Source organism: Natrix helvetica, assembly GCF_964273705.1.
Source record: "Natrix helvetica genome assembly, chromosome: 1".
NCBI lineage: Eukaryota > Metazoa > Chordata > Lepidosauria > Squamata > Natricidae > Natrix > Natrix helvetica.
In genome coordinates this window covers 245,438,257-245,455,572 of record NC_138548.1, presented here as the reverse complement: position 1 = coordinate 245,455,572, position 17,316 = coordinate 245,438,257, and the positions used below count along the sequence as shown (strand labels likewise).

Here is a 17,316-nt window from a genome sequence, read left to right as displayed (position 1 = left end):
AAGGGGACTTTGCTAGGATCTTTGGTTAAACTGGTGTGTACCCAGCCAGTGTATTGGGATGCATCTTTTCTTGTTTGCATATATTAAGCCTTCCGTCTTTATCAATAAAGATATAGATTGTAATACAATGTATAAATATTTTTTCTTTCAGATGAATGATGAGGCTCTCTAGGCAATCATTAGAGACTCTAAATTTCAGTTATCTGACAACCAGATATTTTTCTCTGTCTACTAAATATGAGAGACATATATATAGAGAGATTTTGCTTCATGGTATTTATACTTCTGTGCCAGAATAATTTTATAAAATTGGGAAGTGCTATAAGTGCTGGGATCAGGAATATAGCATTCTTTCTCATCAGAATTAGCAGATAATTTTTCTTTGCACTGCATGAAAACTTTATCAATTTGTCTTTGCAGCAAAAGCTTTATACAGAAATTGTACATAAGAAAATATATAATTTGCTTTCTACATAGGAGTAAGAGGATAAAATCCCCTTGGATGTCATTTACATTCAGTAATGAATAAATATATATATTTATGAAACTTTAGGGTTACAATGCAATTACACTGAAATGATAGGATTGTAAAATGCATGATGATAAATCACAGTCATCTCGCCAACTATAACAATATTTCTGAGATAAACAAATAGTCCAAGGTATCATTTTCTAATGTGGCATGTCTCTGCTCTCTTCCATTCCATTTGTCAAATTTCCTACTTTAAAGGAAAAGTCTTCTCTGCATCAGCCTGTTAAGATACCCTTTATAAATGGGCTGAAAACCTTATGTGGGTACAGAAAGGATACTGGCTAATATATCAGATTTTACATTGGCCCAGTTATTTTCTAAATCTGTAGCTAACTAAAGAATACAGGAAGGGTGAGTGAAGGTCAAGTTATCTTGAAAGACAGCCTGTTATATCATTTGTGATTGTTTTTACATTAAAGAGGTCTTATTCCCAGGTTGTTGTTGTTTTTTAATTTGGGAGGGGGAATCAGTTTTCTCTGTATACTGGAATTAAACTGAAATTAAATCAAATTAGGTCTTTCTCATCATAAGAATGAGTAGCATTACAGACCTAAATTCCATTTTTAGGTTTTTGATTCCATAAGATACCCTGATTCTCTTTTATTCAGTTCTGTTCGTCTATTGTAAATAGCCAACTCCCTCTTTTCTTATGACTAGATCACACATCTTTTATCTTTAAAAAATACAGGGCCTTCATTTAACTTCCTCAAGTGGGGAAATACTCTATTCAATGAGCTGTACCTTAAGAATAATATAGCATAAATTAACTTAAGTATATCAAAACCTTCTCGTATATCTATTTTTAGTTCTTATAACATGGGGGATGGATTTGAAATACAAATTTATCTTTGTTAGCCATTCATTAAACATATAACTACTTTGCTACATATACAGCAAATCCAAACATTTAAGGCAGTACCTAGCATTACTAATTAAAACGCATTTATTCTTATTTTCCCTATCAGTTATTTTTAATAACTTGAAGATTCAAGATTGTCCTAGGACTGTTCTCTTAATTTCCTTTCAATCAAATGGCTCCTAGTAGAAAGGCATTGTACTGCTGCTCCATATATTTAAAAGTTTGGGTTTCAAAAATATAGAAGACATAGTGAAAAAACACAGAAGGGTTACAAATGGAAGACAACAACATGATAATGATACCATTTCTTAGATTAACTAACAATTAGATAAATAATTCATCTGGTATCCAAATAACTAGGAATGCTATAGATCAGTTTCTAGAAATGAAGTGAGCTGTGAAACTGTGACGACAAGCTCATTTGCAAAGATCAGAGTCACTATCCTCATGGTTTAAACTTGGTTTGTGGGAAGGGAAAAAAGCTATGATTTTAAAGTCTGTGTTTTAGCTTCTAAGTAAATCGAGAATTCCCTAATTTTCTTCGTTTCTCACCTTTCCATGCTCAAAATTTCTTGAGCTCAGAGACCTAACTTTTGAATTATATTTTCCAAATAGTATAAGATGCTTCTGCAAATAACTTATACACCACCATCTGGCTTCTATTTATCTCATTTAGCACATTCTCATCGCTTTTTCCATGTTGATAATCTCTAGAAACAAAGAAAAATAAACAAATGCCATTCTTTCAGTTAGAATACTAACATATTCTATAATATGGGGGGCAGGGAGACTGTATGGTAGATTCCACCTGGAATTTGCCTGCTGCAGGATATAGATATGTTTGAGATTCACTGTTTCTGAGAGAAAGGGCTTTTTTAGGATGAAGGACTTGGAAGGCATCAGTACTTTTCTGGTTGATTGAAGTGAAGAGTTATCTGGAGTTTTCTGCATCCTGTTCATGGCAAAAAGAGATCTTTTAAGCAAGAGAAACAACAATGATGATGATAGTTTAGCGCCTTCAATGATTTAAGGGAGTTCACATTCTTTATCTAATCTTTAACCTTTCTAAATAGTGCAGGGAAATAATACTGTAGATGAAGAAAAATTGAGGCTTCATGACAGGAGCAAGTTTTACCTTCAATCGTTCACTGATTATGCTCACAACTCCTATAACTTAAGTAAAATTACATTGACGTTCTAAACAGGGTGAGGTATTGAAATGGTCTGTGAAAATGTTTTTGAGAGATAGGAGGAAGAGGAGGAGATTAGGCAACAATCGGATAAGAGACAACTTAGCCCACAGAAGAAATGGGGCAGGGCACGGGAAATATCTCAGAACTACCTCCCTAGTTTCTTGGACTGTAAAGGAGGGGAGAGAAATATACCTTTAGATTTGCAAGATTTGTACTTTAACCTTACAAAAAGACAGCGTTAGTCATAGTTGGCATTTCTTGTCTAGACCACCTCTAAGGTTTGACAGATATTTCACTGAAAATTCTGGAAAAACTGGATTGCCTGCTTAATGGCGATTTCCTTTTTTGGATCTCTTAGAGGGAAGTTTGCAGCTATGGAGCGCAGCAGTGTCTCGAATCTGCTGTCCTCGAGTCTGAGGAGGTGATGCACAGACTGCATCTGGGCGAGTACGAGTAGATCCCAGCCACCTAAAGAAAAAGAAAAATCCTCAGAATCACCCAAGGAGAACATGGTGAAGCAGATTTTCAGTGTGACCCTTCACGTCCTTTATCAATTCATCATTCCCATCTCCCCTCCCCAACATACTTCTGAGGAATTTAGCAAGATGGGTGGGATGGGTACTCTTCAGAGGTGGTTATTCAGCAGGTTCTGACCAGTCCTGGAGAACCGGTAGTGGAAATTTTGAGTAGTTCAGAGAACTGGTAAAGACCACCTCTGACTGGCCCCGCCTCCATCTATTCTCTGCCTCCCGAGTCCCAGCTGATCGGGAGGAAATGGGGATTTTGCAGTAACCTTCCCCTAGAGTGGGGTGGGAATGGAGATTTTACAGTATCCTGCCCCTGCCACGCCCACCAAGCCACATCACGCCCACCAAGCCACGCCCACAGAACCGGTAGTAAAAAAAAAAAGAATCCTACCACTGGTATTCTTACCTGCGCAAAGGTGCTAACTGACAAGAACAATGCCAAGGGTTGTTGGACAGGGAGAGTGTCTCAAGACGGGTGAATGGAAAGCTTCTAGGAAGACTGGAAATTTTGTTGTGCTCTATATGAACGTTCTTCAGTGCAGTTGTCCCAACGAATGCTTTATCTGAAAACTGAAGCAGAGGAGCAGGTATTAATAATGATAAATAAATTAAAATCATGCTTATCCACTAGTTCTAATTAAACAATCAATTTTGGGTAATGATCCAAAATTTTAGAAATTAAAGAGAGGGAAGACAAAACCATAGCCCAATGTCCAGTGGTCATTCTTCCTGACTTCTGTCTTGCTTGGTATTCTGTTCAAATGTTGTAAAAATATTTTGTAACATTTTAGGGAATGGGAATCAGGAGAAGAGGTAGAATGGAACACTCTTTCCACCTTCTGCAACTTCACACAATGCATTCCTTGATGCAAATCGACCTCCTGGCATATACTATAAATACATTAAAAATGTCATACATGCCAAGGAACAATGACAGGTCCTGATAGTTACTTGCCTAACATGTGAAATGATCCACATTTCCATCCTTTTGACGATAAGCACCTTTCGGAAATAAAACACCATGATATTGAATTGTAGAAAAACCGTAAAAAAAAGAAAGAAACAAGCATGGGTGGGAATGTGTTGAAAGGCTAATACTTGACAGTTTGTTAAATGCTTTGGTTGTGTGCCCTTTACAGTTTTAAAGGCAAGGTATTCTTCAGCTTCTCCCATTTCTTTTTAGACATTTCTTCATCCTAAACCAGAAAAAAGGTTTTCTGGCTTCTAGAACTGAAATTCTTTCTGGCATCCTGTTGCCACATATAGAGAGAGGAATATTTGTGGAGACTCAAAAGGGTTGCAGACTTGGTCAGTATCCAGTGAACTCCCAATGGAAAGTTACACTTGGCGTTCGCATAGAAGCAGGAAGGCAAATTTCCAGATGCTCAGATTCCTCTTCCCATCTCTTGGTCCTCACTGGTTATTCATTAGTGCTGAAGAATCAAAATGTTTACATCCTAAAGTCTTGGCTTCAAGAATTTAACTCTCCTGTGGAACTAGGATGGCAAAAATAAGGGAGTTAAGACAGCTATTTCTACTTTTTTGCTTAAGCTATCTCTTGGTATTGATTTAGTTTGCAATAATTGTGATAAAGATAGCACGGACTCTCTTGAAAGCTTGTCAGTCAGAAAGGTCAGCTTTTGGTGGTTCGAATCCCTAGTGTCGCATAACGGAGTGAGCTCCTGTTGTCCCAGCTTCTGCCAAGTGCCAACCTAGCGGTTTGAAACCACATAAAAATGCACGTAGAAAAATAGGGACCACCTTTGATGGGAAGGTAACAGCGTTCCATGCGACTTCGGAATTAATCATGCCAGGCACATGACCACAGAGACGTTTTCGGACAGCGCTGGCTCTTTGGCTTTGAAACGGAGATGAGCACCGCCCCCTAGAGTCGGGAATGACTAGCACATATGTGCGATGGGAACCGTTACCTTTTACACACACACACATTATGACTTGTGTATATTATGAAATTTTAAAAAATCTTGTAATCTTGCTTCCTATATGGAAATGTATCAAGGATTAGGGGACTCTAAACTTCATAATCTTCCATGGGTGTCCCTTGTGTTTTCCTACTACTGCTTCAGTCCTTTTTTATCTTTTCACAAGAAGTCTGATCAGGGAGGAAAGTGAGAATAATTGCAGTTTTGATCAAGAAGCAGTTTGATGAAACAGATTTCCAGAAAATCCTCTAAATTCCTGTTCCATTTTAAAAAGCATATATCTTTTAAATATCTGGATATAGGAGAGCATTTCTCCCATTCCAGCATCTTAACAATAACATATTCATCTCTTCCAATCTGATAGCATTGCCAAAATCAAATTATACAAAATACTGGTTTGTTGTAACAGTTGAATAATGGACATCAAGGAATTTCCAATTGTACCTATTTCCTGAAATTTATCTGTGAACCATCGCTGAATGAATCCCAGCAGATCCTATTTGAGCTGTTGGTAGTATTTTTTCCCCACAACAGATATGAGAGTAGATATCTAACCTTTTCAGCCAATTGAAGAATATTTTATCCTTTAAACGATTATATTTTAATCTGTAAATCTTCATTTCCGCATTTCAGAGGCAAAAATACTGTAATTCTGTCTCCTTTGTGTACGTAGGAGATCTCAAATCGTTGCTTCCTATTTTTGGTAGTATCTTGGTAATTTTTATAGCTATCACCAGTCTTCCATGGAGTTGCCTCACTTGGCATCCATCCTTCACTTCAAACTGGGAATCTGGGAACCTATGCTACCTTTCTGGCAGTTAAGAACTCAACATACAAAATTTGAAAATAAATCTTCTATAAAGCTGCTTCCTGGTGTTAGAGCATAGATGTATTCAGAGTATTCGTTTTTTTCTTGGGAGATAGCCCAATCACACAATAAAATCAAGATTTATTTTTAAAAGAAAAGATAATATGTAACTCTTTTTATTTATTTATTTAATATTAAAATTCATAAACTTAATATTGTAGAAGATGCATTATAGAGCTGCCCAAATTATGAAATAGCAGTTTGGTTGAAATAAAAAAAAAAGATTAAAATATATAGAAAAGATATAAGATGGAATTAATTTGTCACAGATCTCTCAGAAACTCTAGAAATATAGTGAGAAAATAATCCAAATGGTTATTAGAATACAGTACTGCAGGCTACTTCTGCTGACTGCCAGCTGACTGTAATTTGACAGATCGAATCTCACCAGGCTCAAGGTTGACTCAGTCTTCTATCCTTCCAAGGTCAGTAAATTGAGGACCCAGATTGTTGGGGGCAATAGGCTGACTCGGTAAACCACTTAGAGAGGGCTGTAAAGCACTGGGACGTGGTACATAGGTGCTATTGCTTTAAGATATAAGCTTACTGTATAGATAAAAGATAAGAGATAAATCCAACAGACAAGAACTTAGGAGGATGACATCTGATTTAGATCTACACACAAAGCAAAATAGACCTAATAAAGATTCTCAGTAGATCATTTTTATTCTTTGCTACAGAAATAGAAACTAAGAAATAGTTTTGTGTAGTGCGGCTAGAAACCAGGAGACCGAGTTCTAGCCTCACCTTGGACATGAAGCCAGCTGGATTCTGAGCTAGTCACTCTCTCAGCTATAGGAAGGAGGCAATGGCAAACCACTTCTGAAAAACCTTGCCAAGAAAACTGCAGGGACTCGTATATAGCAGACTATTACTGTGTATTTATGTTGTGTATGCACTGTCCTGCACCTGAATTCTTTGTGTTATGTATCAAAAATGTGATTTTCCATAATCACAACTGGTCATTTTCACCTGATTAAACTATGATTACTATAATCTATTATTTGTTTGGGAAAAAGCCTACTTGAAACCATGATTTAAAGTGAGAACAACCAATGTCCTTTTACTTGGAGTATTGGTTTAGACTACTGTGTATTGGGTAGCTTCACAAATCTGTTTTGACAATATTCTACTTCAGTAGAACAAAATACACCAAAGATGTGTGGAATATGATAGTAAATCCCTTTAATGGGCATCTTGGTGGAATGGATTAATCGTTTTGTACAAGATCTTAACCATATTTGCTAAAATCTGTCAAAATTAATCTATTGGCAGTAGAATTAATAATTAAAGAAAACTTTCTAGCTTGACTATTGTCTTGGGGCTAATTCGGACTAATTTACTGTACTGTAGAATTCTTTCCATGTTATGAATAAAATATACCACTTAATGCCCTTAATAATTGTTTTAAGTGATTACTCTGTTCTTTTTCATTAGGTCTGTCATCCACTTGTAAAATGCTGTCGTGTTAAGGAAAATTCAGCTAGCTACTGACTATATGCACTGAGAACAGATACTTGGTGATCAAAAATTTGCTGTCAGAAATAGGTACTCCTTTGTAGAGTTTAGCTTAATGCTACCAGTTTGTCCCGAAAAACTATATATATATATATATATATATATATATATATATATATATATATATATATATATATATATATATATATATATATATATATATATATATATATAAAATTGCTACGCCAAAGTAGAATGAGAGTGTAAATTTGAAGATTAATCTTGTAGGAAAATCTAAGAGGAAGGAATTGTTTCTTATGTTACTATAAGAGCATGGATATTGTTTTATTTGTTTGTTTATATACAATCTTTATTATTTTTACAAATAACGTAAGATGATGAACATAGCTTCCTCCTATTTCTCCCATGACAACAACCCTGTGAGGTGACTTGAACTGGCTTTCATAGCCAAGGCAGAACCTGAACTCTTGGTCTTTTACTTTCTAGCCCAGTGCCTTAACTACTAGATCAAACTGGCTTTTCATCCTTTTGTAGTGGCATAGAAGGCACCATATCTTCGAGACTTCCAACATACTTAGAGGTTATATGTGGCTAGTACTAAAAAAAATCCAGAAGTTTTGTGTGCTCCATTACTGGAGGTTTTTGATAAGAGATGGGATAGCCATTTGTCCAGAACGATGTAGCGTCTCCTGCTTGAGTAGGGGGTTGGAGTAGAAGACCTCCAAGGTCCCTTCCAATTCTGGTATTCTGTAACTACTGTAGAACAAGACTGGATGGAGGGAACAATAATAAAATGCCTTTACAGGTAGAAGAATAGGGTATTGCTTGTTGAAATCACCATACTGGGAAATGAAACAATAAAATACCTATGAATTGCAACTCATATTGGAACTCTGGGGTCATAATGTCACTAAGATAACTTTTGCTTCCCCCATGGGCTGCTTTTGTGTTACATTCCTTTAAAACAAAGAGGGAAATCATAATGAGATACTGAAAAAGGCAAAAGTGTTTATGATATTGTGGACAGCTCCTATGTGGATTTTTTTTTTTTAAAAAAACTGAAAAATCTATGGGGTTGTTAAATAGCAATCTTGTTGCTGGTATACAGTGAGGATCAAAATGTGATCAATGATTCTGTATTGCAAGAAGTCATTAGCGCAGTGCACATTTCTTCATTCTTGAGTATCTTTTTGTTTAGAATAATACTTCTGCTTCGTTTTCTTTATTTTATTGTGCACGGTGCCTTTTTCCGCAGAAGTCTTTTGGAAATGCTTTATTCCTTCATATATAGCGGTTACAAGAGACCCTTTTTATGTTCCAGAATTCCCACACAGTTTCCCAAAATGCACAGAATTATGAGCAAGTTTTAAAGATTTTGCAAATGAAGAATTGGGCTATGCCAGGGGTGTCCAAACTTGGGAACTTTAAGACTTGTGGACTTCAACTCCCAGAATTCCCCAGCCAGCCATGCTAGCTGGGGAATTCTGGGAGTTGAAGTCCACAAGTCTTAAAGTTCCCAAGTTTGGACACCCCTGGGCTATGCTATCATCAAAAAATCTCCACATTATTTTGGGCATGAATGAATTCTTCTTTCCACCCAAGTTTCCTCCTCTTTCTAGCTACCAGCTTTAACATCTATCATCCTTGTTATTTTGCTTCTTAGCATGGGGGATGATTGTTTTGCTGGTTTGATACACTTGTACAATTTCATCATGGCACTAAAGCCGTTGGAAATAGTGCTTCTTGTTCAACTGGAAGGCTTCCATCCTGCCGCTTCTCTTTAGTGTGGTTTCTTGTTCCATCAGGGACATGGTATATCCGACATGAGGTCATTCTGTTTCCTATTTACAACCAGATTCTCATATATCATGCCTCTGCACGAGGGACATGATTCATTCATTGAGAAGAAGGGGAGTATTTTGTTGCTTACCTGAATATGCCACTAACTTTCCAGAGAGAACAGGACTTCTTTGTGAAGTGCTGTGAGAGTTTCCTTTGAGAGATGACCAATAAACAACTCCTTCTTAATGAAGTATAAGTTTGGGTGGGGGGAGAGGAGAAAGAAAAGAAGTACATCCTTGTGTGTGCCCAGTTTATCTGTCTCCAGTGTTCTCCAGGTTGTACTATCATCCACTTCTTTTTGAAAGTCACTACGTTTTACCAACAATTGATCAACCCAATCTTTTAAGAATGGAGCCTAACTCTCCTCACAACCTTTCATTTGTCACTTTTTCCTTCCATCCTCCCTCCCTCCCTCTTTTCTCTTTCAATACAAGTATGTGTTTGTGTTGTAATGTGTGTGTGTATGTGTGTGTATCATATACACTTTTATGGTGATGGAACTTACATATTGAACTAAAACAAACCATAATGTTTAGTTCTGGTTTAGTATGCTATGTGAGTTTACCCACAGTAGTTTGTAAAAAAGTGATTTAAGGCTTAGCACGTTGGGTCAATCTAGCCCATTGTGGCTTAGGTGAAAACCTGATAGACACCTAGGGCTCATCTGCATGTCACTCTAACTGCAGCATGAGCCAAATTCTGGTAGTGTTGCCTTCATGTTTTGAAAGCAAGAGTACTAGGCTTGTGGTCAATTTAAATTGGGAAAGAGCTGGGCTCTGTCAGCTGGGCAATGCTAGTTATATATACATACACACACATACATACATATACACACACGGACTCTCTACATATTCTCTACATCTGTTTATATAGAGATACATATACATGCATGGGTATACATATACACATGTTCTTATATGAAATATAAAAGAGAAAATGAATAAATGGAACAGCATTGAGAAGCAAAAGGTAAAGGTTATCAGGTTCTATTTCTCGATACTAGATTTATCACTTGCTAGTAAGATTTAAGCTCATGAGGACATTACAGGAAAGTTGTCAGGTATATTTATGCACCAGTTCAGTGGTGGGTTGCCAATTTTTTTACTACTGGTTCGGGCGCGCTCCTGTGTGTGCGTGACAGCATCTGGCTGGGGTGGGCGGAGCCTCCCGCTGCCGCTACTAGCGGTTTGCCCGATCCAGGCTGAACCGGGAGCAACCCACCTCTGCAGCAGTTCTGCAGATGTGAGGAAGAGCCCTTAAATAATAAATCATGATTAAACAATCTCATCTAAGACTGTAATAAAATTTTTGCTTATTACAGTTAAGCAAATCATATGTAGCATGAGATGCAAACTCGGTCCATCTCTCTCTCTCTCTCTCTCTCTCTCTCTCTCTCTCTCTCTCTCTCTCTCTTCTCTTCTCTTCTCTTCTCTTCTCCCTTCTCTCTCTCTCTCTCTCTCTCTCTTTCTCTCTCTCTCTCTCCCTCCCTCCCTCCCTCCCCCTCTCTCTTTAAGGGTACAATAATTTCCTTTGTTTAGGTCAGCAGTATGCCAGCTAATATATAAAACAAAACTCACAAACAATATTTTGCAGATGAGATAAAGACAGTAAGGAGAAGAGGAGATGAAATGAGTAGCGGTACGGAGGCAAGTAAGAAGTTGTGAAGGACAACAAAACAGAATTTGTTTAATTTCTCTTACAGAGAAAGAAAAAGTCCCTGTAAGTTGACTACAGAGATAGGTGGCAATATAAATTTGATAAGTAAAATAAATAGAATAAACAAGCAAACAAGCACAAAGCAAGACAGAGTGTGTTTGCTGTTTTTTTTTCCTGCCCAGATTAATTTAGTTCCGAATCTAAATATGGAGAACCACTTTTATTGAATAAAAATCCATATAACCCAGCCGAACCTGACTGCCAATCTGCTACTTACAAACTAATGATCTTGTGTACAGCTCATTAAATGGACAACTAATACTTGTGTAACTGTAGCCTTTTGCTCCAGAGAAACATTTCTTTTTCTTTCCATCATCTTCGTACTGTTATCTGATTACTGTTTGCAGACATGCTGGGCTGGATAATTTTGGGAGTTGAGGTCCACAACATCTTAAAGTGGTCAAGGTTCGGAAACACTGATTTAAGGTCTTCTATCCTTTTTGCTTTCATCTTTAAAACCAGCAGAGACTGTGCTATTGAAAAGTGATGGTCCCTTAGTCTTTGAGCTCTGATATTACAATACCAAGGTTGAATGGAAAGGAAAGAAGCAGGGTTTCCCCCCCTCCTTTTCCTCAGTTCCATTCTTCTGGATCACCTCACCATAAATGTGACCAGGCATAATCATCCAATCTGGTTCCATTCTCTTTGCCAATCAGAAGATGTCCCCCGTTTCTGAACAAGTAAATAATCATTTCAAGGCAGACACAGACTTGCCTGTGGAGGGAGGAAATGTGCAATTCCTTTCTTTGTAGTTTAACTTCTGTTTTGAAAGACTTTGCTCCTTCCCCCCCCCCCTTTTTGATTGAGAGCTATATATTTTGTGCCAGTCAAAGGTCCGTTTTTAGGACCCTATATAACCTAAATGTAAAGCTTTTCCTAATTGTAGTATTCTATTTTCTCCCCCACCCCTGTCATCTCCAAATTGGACTATAAGGAATAACTCAGAATAATGATAGTAGTATTCATTTCTGTCAGAGAAAGTAAAACGTTGTGCTTGAGAGTTTCCCTTCGAGGCATGGACCGACTCTGTCTCTGACTGTGTAGAATTCATCCTCTATTTCTTGGTTACGCTGACAAATGATGGGGTTTGACAAATGGACAAATGGATACATTACACATTCTAGAAAGAAGGAAAAAGAAGGCAGAAAGCTCCGAGAAATTCTTACCTTTTCTAATCCCATGTTGTCCAAGCTGAGAGTCTCCATGTACCGCCCAAAAGATTGGAAGGCTAAATCTGGAATAGACTTTATTGGGTTGTTTGAGAGCTTCAGGTCTTCCACCACCCTTAATTTGCTCATGGGAGCCACAGGGTAGCTGCTTAGCTGGTTCTTATCCAAGTGGAATATAGCTAGGTTTTCCACATCTTCCAATGCCCCAGGTTGGATGGAGGAGATTGAGTTATTAGAGAGATAGAGCCAGCGAAGATTCTTAGTACCATGAAAGGCTCCTGATCTCAGCTCTCGGAGCCTGTTGTTACCTAGTTGCAGGATGAAAAGATTAATCAGTGGAGAAAGGAGCCCCTTGGGCAGGTCAGATATCTTGTTATGATCTAGGTAGAGGTAAGTAAGGTCTGCCAGGTCATCAAAGGCTCCCATCTTTATGGTACTGATGTCATTATTTGACAAGTAAAGGTAGACCAGCTGCTTCAGGCCGCGGAAAGCTCCACTGGAGATTTCTTTGATGTGGGAATGTTGGAGGTGAAGAGATACAAGATTTTTCATCTCTCTGAAACCGTTGGTCCGCAGGACAGGGAAATTGTTCCTCTGCAGGTTGAGAAGCCGAGTCTGCTCAGCTACTTTGGGAATCCTTCTCAATCCAACATTGTCACAAATGACATGGTGGAGGTCTCCTCCATGACAGTGACAATTCTGAGGACAGGCCCGAAGAACAGGAAGAAGGCATAAAAGCAAGGCAATGGATTTGAGCAAGACGTTTGATGGGTCCATGCCTACAGAGCTGTTGTAGACATGCAGGGGGAGGGAGAAGGTTGAATGAAAGAGAAAGTAAGTCTGCAGCATGTTGAACACAGCTCTATTTATAATGCTATTAAAAGGCAAAATCCTTCCCACTAACCACAGCAGTAGCCAGATGTTGACTTGGAAGTAACTGTTTTCAAGAACCTGGTGTGACTTTAACCCTTTGGCATCAAGCAGAGGGAGAAAGGATGCCTGATTTTCTCTTTTCGTGGCTTTAGGTTTCTTTTCAAGCAAATAATCACAAAAAACAATGTGCTCTATATCACTTGCAGGGATTTCACTTTTCCTTAGCTATGTGCACAGAAAATAAGGGCTGTCCCTAGGTCCTGGATTTTGTGAGTTATTGTGAGATTTCTTGTTCAGTTTAAAGTGAGTGATATACGAACCACTCCTTCTAGAGCGAAACAGTTTGAATTCCCTCACCATGCAAAGCACATTGAGGGGGAAAATGTCAAAATGTTTCATCTTACAAATTTATTGGCTTCTATGAGTGCAATTCCCCCATGGCTTACATAAAGATCAATATTCTGCATCCTTTGTGTACTATATGTCCCCTTTGGGCGTTTGTTTGTTTTTGGCTGATTAGAGTAACTTTGTTAATATTTATTTCTATCTTGCCTTTATTATTTTTACAAATAACTCAAGGCAGTGAAGATATCCAACACTTCTTCCTCCTCCTATTTTCCCTAAAACAACAATCCTGTGAGGTGAGTTGGGTTGAGAGAATGTGACTGGCTCAAGGTCATTCAGCTGGGGCTGAATTCAGTTTTACAGCTAAGGCCAGACTAGAACTCACAATCTTCCACTTCCTGGCCTGTCTGTTGCTTTAACCCCGTGATGGCGAACCTATGGAACGTGTACCACAGGTGGCACACAGAGCCCTCTCTGTGGGCATGCGAGCCGTAGCCCCAGCTCAGCTCCACCGCGCATGCGCGCACATCTCCCGCCAGCCAGCTGGTTTTCGGGTCTCTGCTGCACATGCGTAGGGGGTGGGGTGCATGCAGGAGACAACGAGTGCATGCATGGGGGCGGGGGGAGTGCGGGGGGAAGTGCAGGGGGTTGCATGGGCATTGCATTGTGGGTCGGCATGCACACTTGCGCTTTTGGCCCGCAGCGACAAAAAGGTTAGCCATCACTGCCTTAACCCATTACTCCAAACTGGCTCTCTATACACTACTTATGTATTTTTTCAGTAGAATAGATTCAACCCGCAGAATGAGCGTGATTTCCCCTTCCTATTGCCCCTATATACTTTAACCTTTGGTCTGCAGGGTTGAAAGATTCTCCTGGACAAGTTGTAGGGAAGGGGAAAGACCAGAAAGCTTGAAGGAAACAGTAAGAAAAAGCCTCTTTCCTAAGCACTCGTTCATTTTCTTCCTATTTTATGCAAGCCGTTCCAATACAATTGCTTCGTCAAATTTCCAGATGAACTTAGTTTTCTTTTCTTCATGATAGTTTTATTAAAGATTTTAAACAAGAGTAAGAGATATTATAAAGTGAAATTTTAAAAAATAATCAAAGAAAAGAGAAAGGAAATAAGCGAGAAGCTATTGGTGGAAACAGGAAAAGAATCATGACTCGCAGTCTTTCTTACAGCAGATATGCACACAAACCAATAATCTCATCCACCTCTTTAGGATTAAATCATAATATCCTTTTTCCTATATCAGGGGTGTCCAAACTTGGGAACTTTAAGACTTGTGGACTTCAACTCCCAGAATTCTGGGAGTTGAAGTCCACAAGTCTTAAAGTTCCCAAGTTTGGACACCCCTGTCCTATATCCATCTTTCTTAGTTTCTCATATATTTCCTTTTCTCTTTTCCCCTTTTTAAACTTTTCTTTAAAAGAAAAGGTTTGTTAAAAGGTTAGAATAGTTCATGGTCAAAATGTTTACAATAGGAATTTGGGAGACCATGTGGTCCAGGCATTTTCCATAATCTTTTTCATGGCCTGACAGCCTTCCCTTATTGTTAGGGGCCCATTCATCTTCTCTTTTTGTTTATCCATTTACTTTGGTAAATGTTGTTGCTTTAAATATTCCTCCCACTTCTGCTGGGGAATGTCTTCCTCTTTGTATCATTTTGCGTAATATTGAAGAAATATTCTTTGAATATTTGCAGTATCTACTCCCAATTTGTAATTTTAATATCATTTTTCCTTTACTTTTAGTAATTTATAAGCTAGCCACTTTCCCAGCTTATTTGCTTATTCAAAATTCTTCTCTTTCCGCTTTTATTTCCATTTCTTTTATCATTAATATACACAGCTGTTGTAATAATGTTATTTTTACTGCAAAATATTTTTCTTTTCCAGAGACCTGAACTCAGAATGTTCAAATGCCTTTTAATGTGACTAGAATATTGAAATACCTTTAGATGGATCTATTTGGCAATGATAGCAATCTTATGGAAATATCCTTGAGCCTGTGACAATTTGATAGACATATCACATGAAGACAAATTAATGACACTATAAAATATATATTGAAGGTTCTCAGATTGCAAAGATAGAAACTTTCAGTTATAATTACTAGAGGACTGCAATACTTCTTTAGAAGTTAATCCATACTGTTGCTCTAACATTAAGAGAAAGGTAAAATGCAGATAGCATGATCTACCTCTTCATTCCAAACAAATTATACTTTAAAAAGTGTATTATTTTGATTTAAAATTTATATAAATAAAAAGGATACTTCAGAAAACAATTGTTAAATAAGCAGTTGATGAAAATTAAATGATGTCATAGAACGTAAGCATTAGAGACAATGTAATACAGGAATAGGAAATTGTGTGATTTTCTGAAGATACTAAATATTGTCTTTAATAAACTTTCAGAAAACATAGCCATCAGAGAGCATGGCTCAGAACATCTACCGTGTTTTGGTAGATGTTTGGCCTTATTTTCGGGGAAACACAGTAGATGTTCTGAGCCATGCTCTCTGATGGCCATGCTTTCTGAAAGTTTATTAACGACAATATTTAGTATCTTCCTATTCCTGTATTACACTGTCTCTAATAAAACAGAGTCTTATTTTCTTTTGACCACCGAAATAAGCTCTTGGCCTTATTATTTTTGAGGTGCAGAAGGTGGCGAGTGTGGTCACCTCATGTCTGCTGCTGCGTTGCAATATTTTCCAGAAGGGAAATTGTTTTCAGGGGAGGGCTTATTTTAGTGCCTGCACTCAAAAGCCCGATTGGGCTTATTATCCAGGGAGGTCTTATTTTCGGGGAAACAGGGTAGTTTGTCATGTAATATATAAAAGTCTGTCCTACTTGCAAAGTCAATAATTCATATTATCTCTTAACAGTTGACTTCATCGAGCATTTTCAACAAGCTAAATTCCCAACTTGAATTCTCTGTCCCTCATTCTGTAATAAAAACTAGTCTACTCTTTATAGTGGGGTACAAGAATTAGTATAACAATGTTTTTGTAAGGTGCTGTGAAATGTGCTTAGTGTTCCTGTGTAACAGGGTTTTGGAAATCAGCAAACAGGAATGTAACTTCATTCTAACCTGTAAAAGGAACATAGATTGATAAAATACTGCAGTTGTCTCTCAAGAGAACTCCTGAATTTTGGTGGTTTGTTTGTTTGTTTGTTTTATTGGATGTATATGCCGCCCTTCTCCCAAAGGACTCAGGGCGGCGTACAACATTAAAAAACACACATCCCGAAAGTTAAAAAGAAATTAAATACATATCCAAAAAATAAACCCAATTTATAGGACATTAAATTTCTAAGTAAATTTCTGGTAATTTCTAAGGACGCTTAATTCTATTATTTCCCCTTCCTTTCCCTTTTAATCTATTTTACTTCTTCTTTTGCTTTATGATTTTAGAGTTTCTTGTCATTTTTTTCATATGTGTCCAGAATAATATGTAGGCTCTCCTGCCTGTGAAGGGGTTGAGCAGGAAGACCCCCAAGGTCCAGTGGTGGGATTCAAAAAAATGTTGTTTCTGTGGGCGTGGCTTGGTGGGTGTGGCTTGGTGGGCATGTCAGGTGAAGGATACTGTAAAATCTCCATTCCCTCCCCACTCCAGGGAAAGGATACTGTAAAATCCCCATTCCCTCCCCACTCCAGGGAAAGGATACTATAAAATCCCCATTCCCTCCCCACTCCAGGGAAAGGATACTATAAAATCCCCATTCCCTCCCCACTCCAGGGAAAGGATACTATAAAATCCCCATTCCCTCCCCACTCCAGGGAAAGGATACTGTAAAATCCCCATTCCCTCCCCACTCCAGGGAAAGGATACTGTAAAATCCCCATTCCCTCCCCACTCCAGGGAAAGGATACTGTAAAACCCCCATTCCCTCCCCACTCCAAGGGTAGGATACTGTAAAATCTCCATTCCCTCCCCACTCCAGGGAAAGGATACTGT

At 38.2% G+C, this 17,316-nt stretch overlaps 2 protein-coding genes across 2 annotated transcripts in view; one reads left to right on the top strand and one right to left on the bottom strand.

Moving 5' to 3' along the window:
- Positions 1–17,316, top strand: part of ACSF2 (acyl-CoA synthetase family member 2) — a 76,891-nt gene that overhangs the window by 37,281 nt on the left and 22,294 nt on the right. The gene's annotated exons all lie outside the window — the stretch shown is intronic.
- CHAD (chondroadherin) lies at positions 408–12,905 on the bottom strand (the record flags this gene model as incomplete). Its single annotated transcript, XM_081937329.1, has 3 exons — positions 408–3,052; positions 3,518–3,681; positions 12,126–12,905. 3 exons carry the CDS (start codon positions 12,903–12,905, stop codon positions 2,911–2,913), a joined length of 1,086 nt encoding a protein of 361 aa, XP_081793455.1. The 3' UTR covers positions 408–2,910.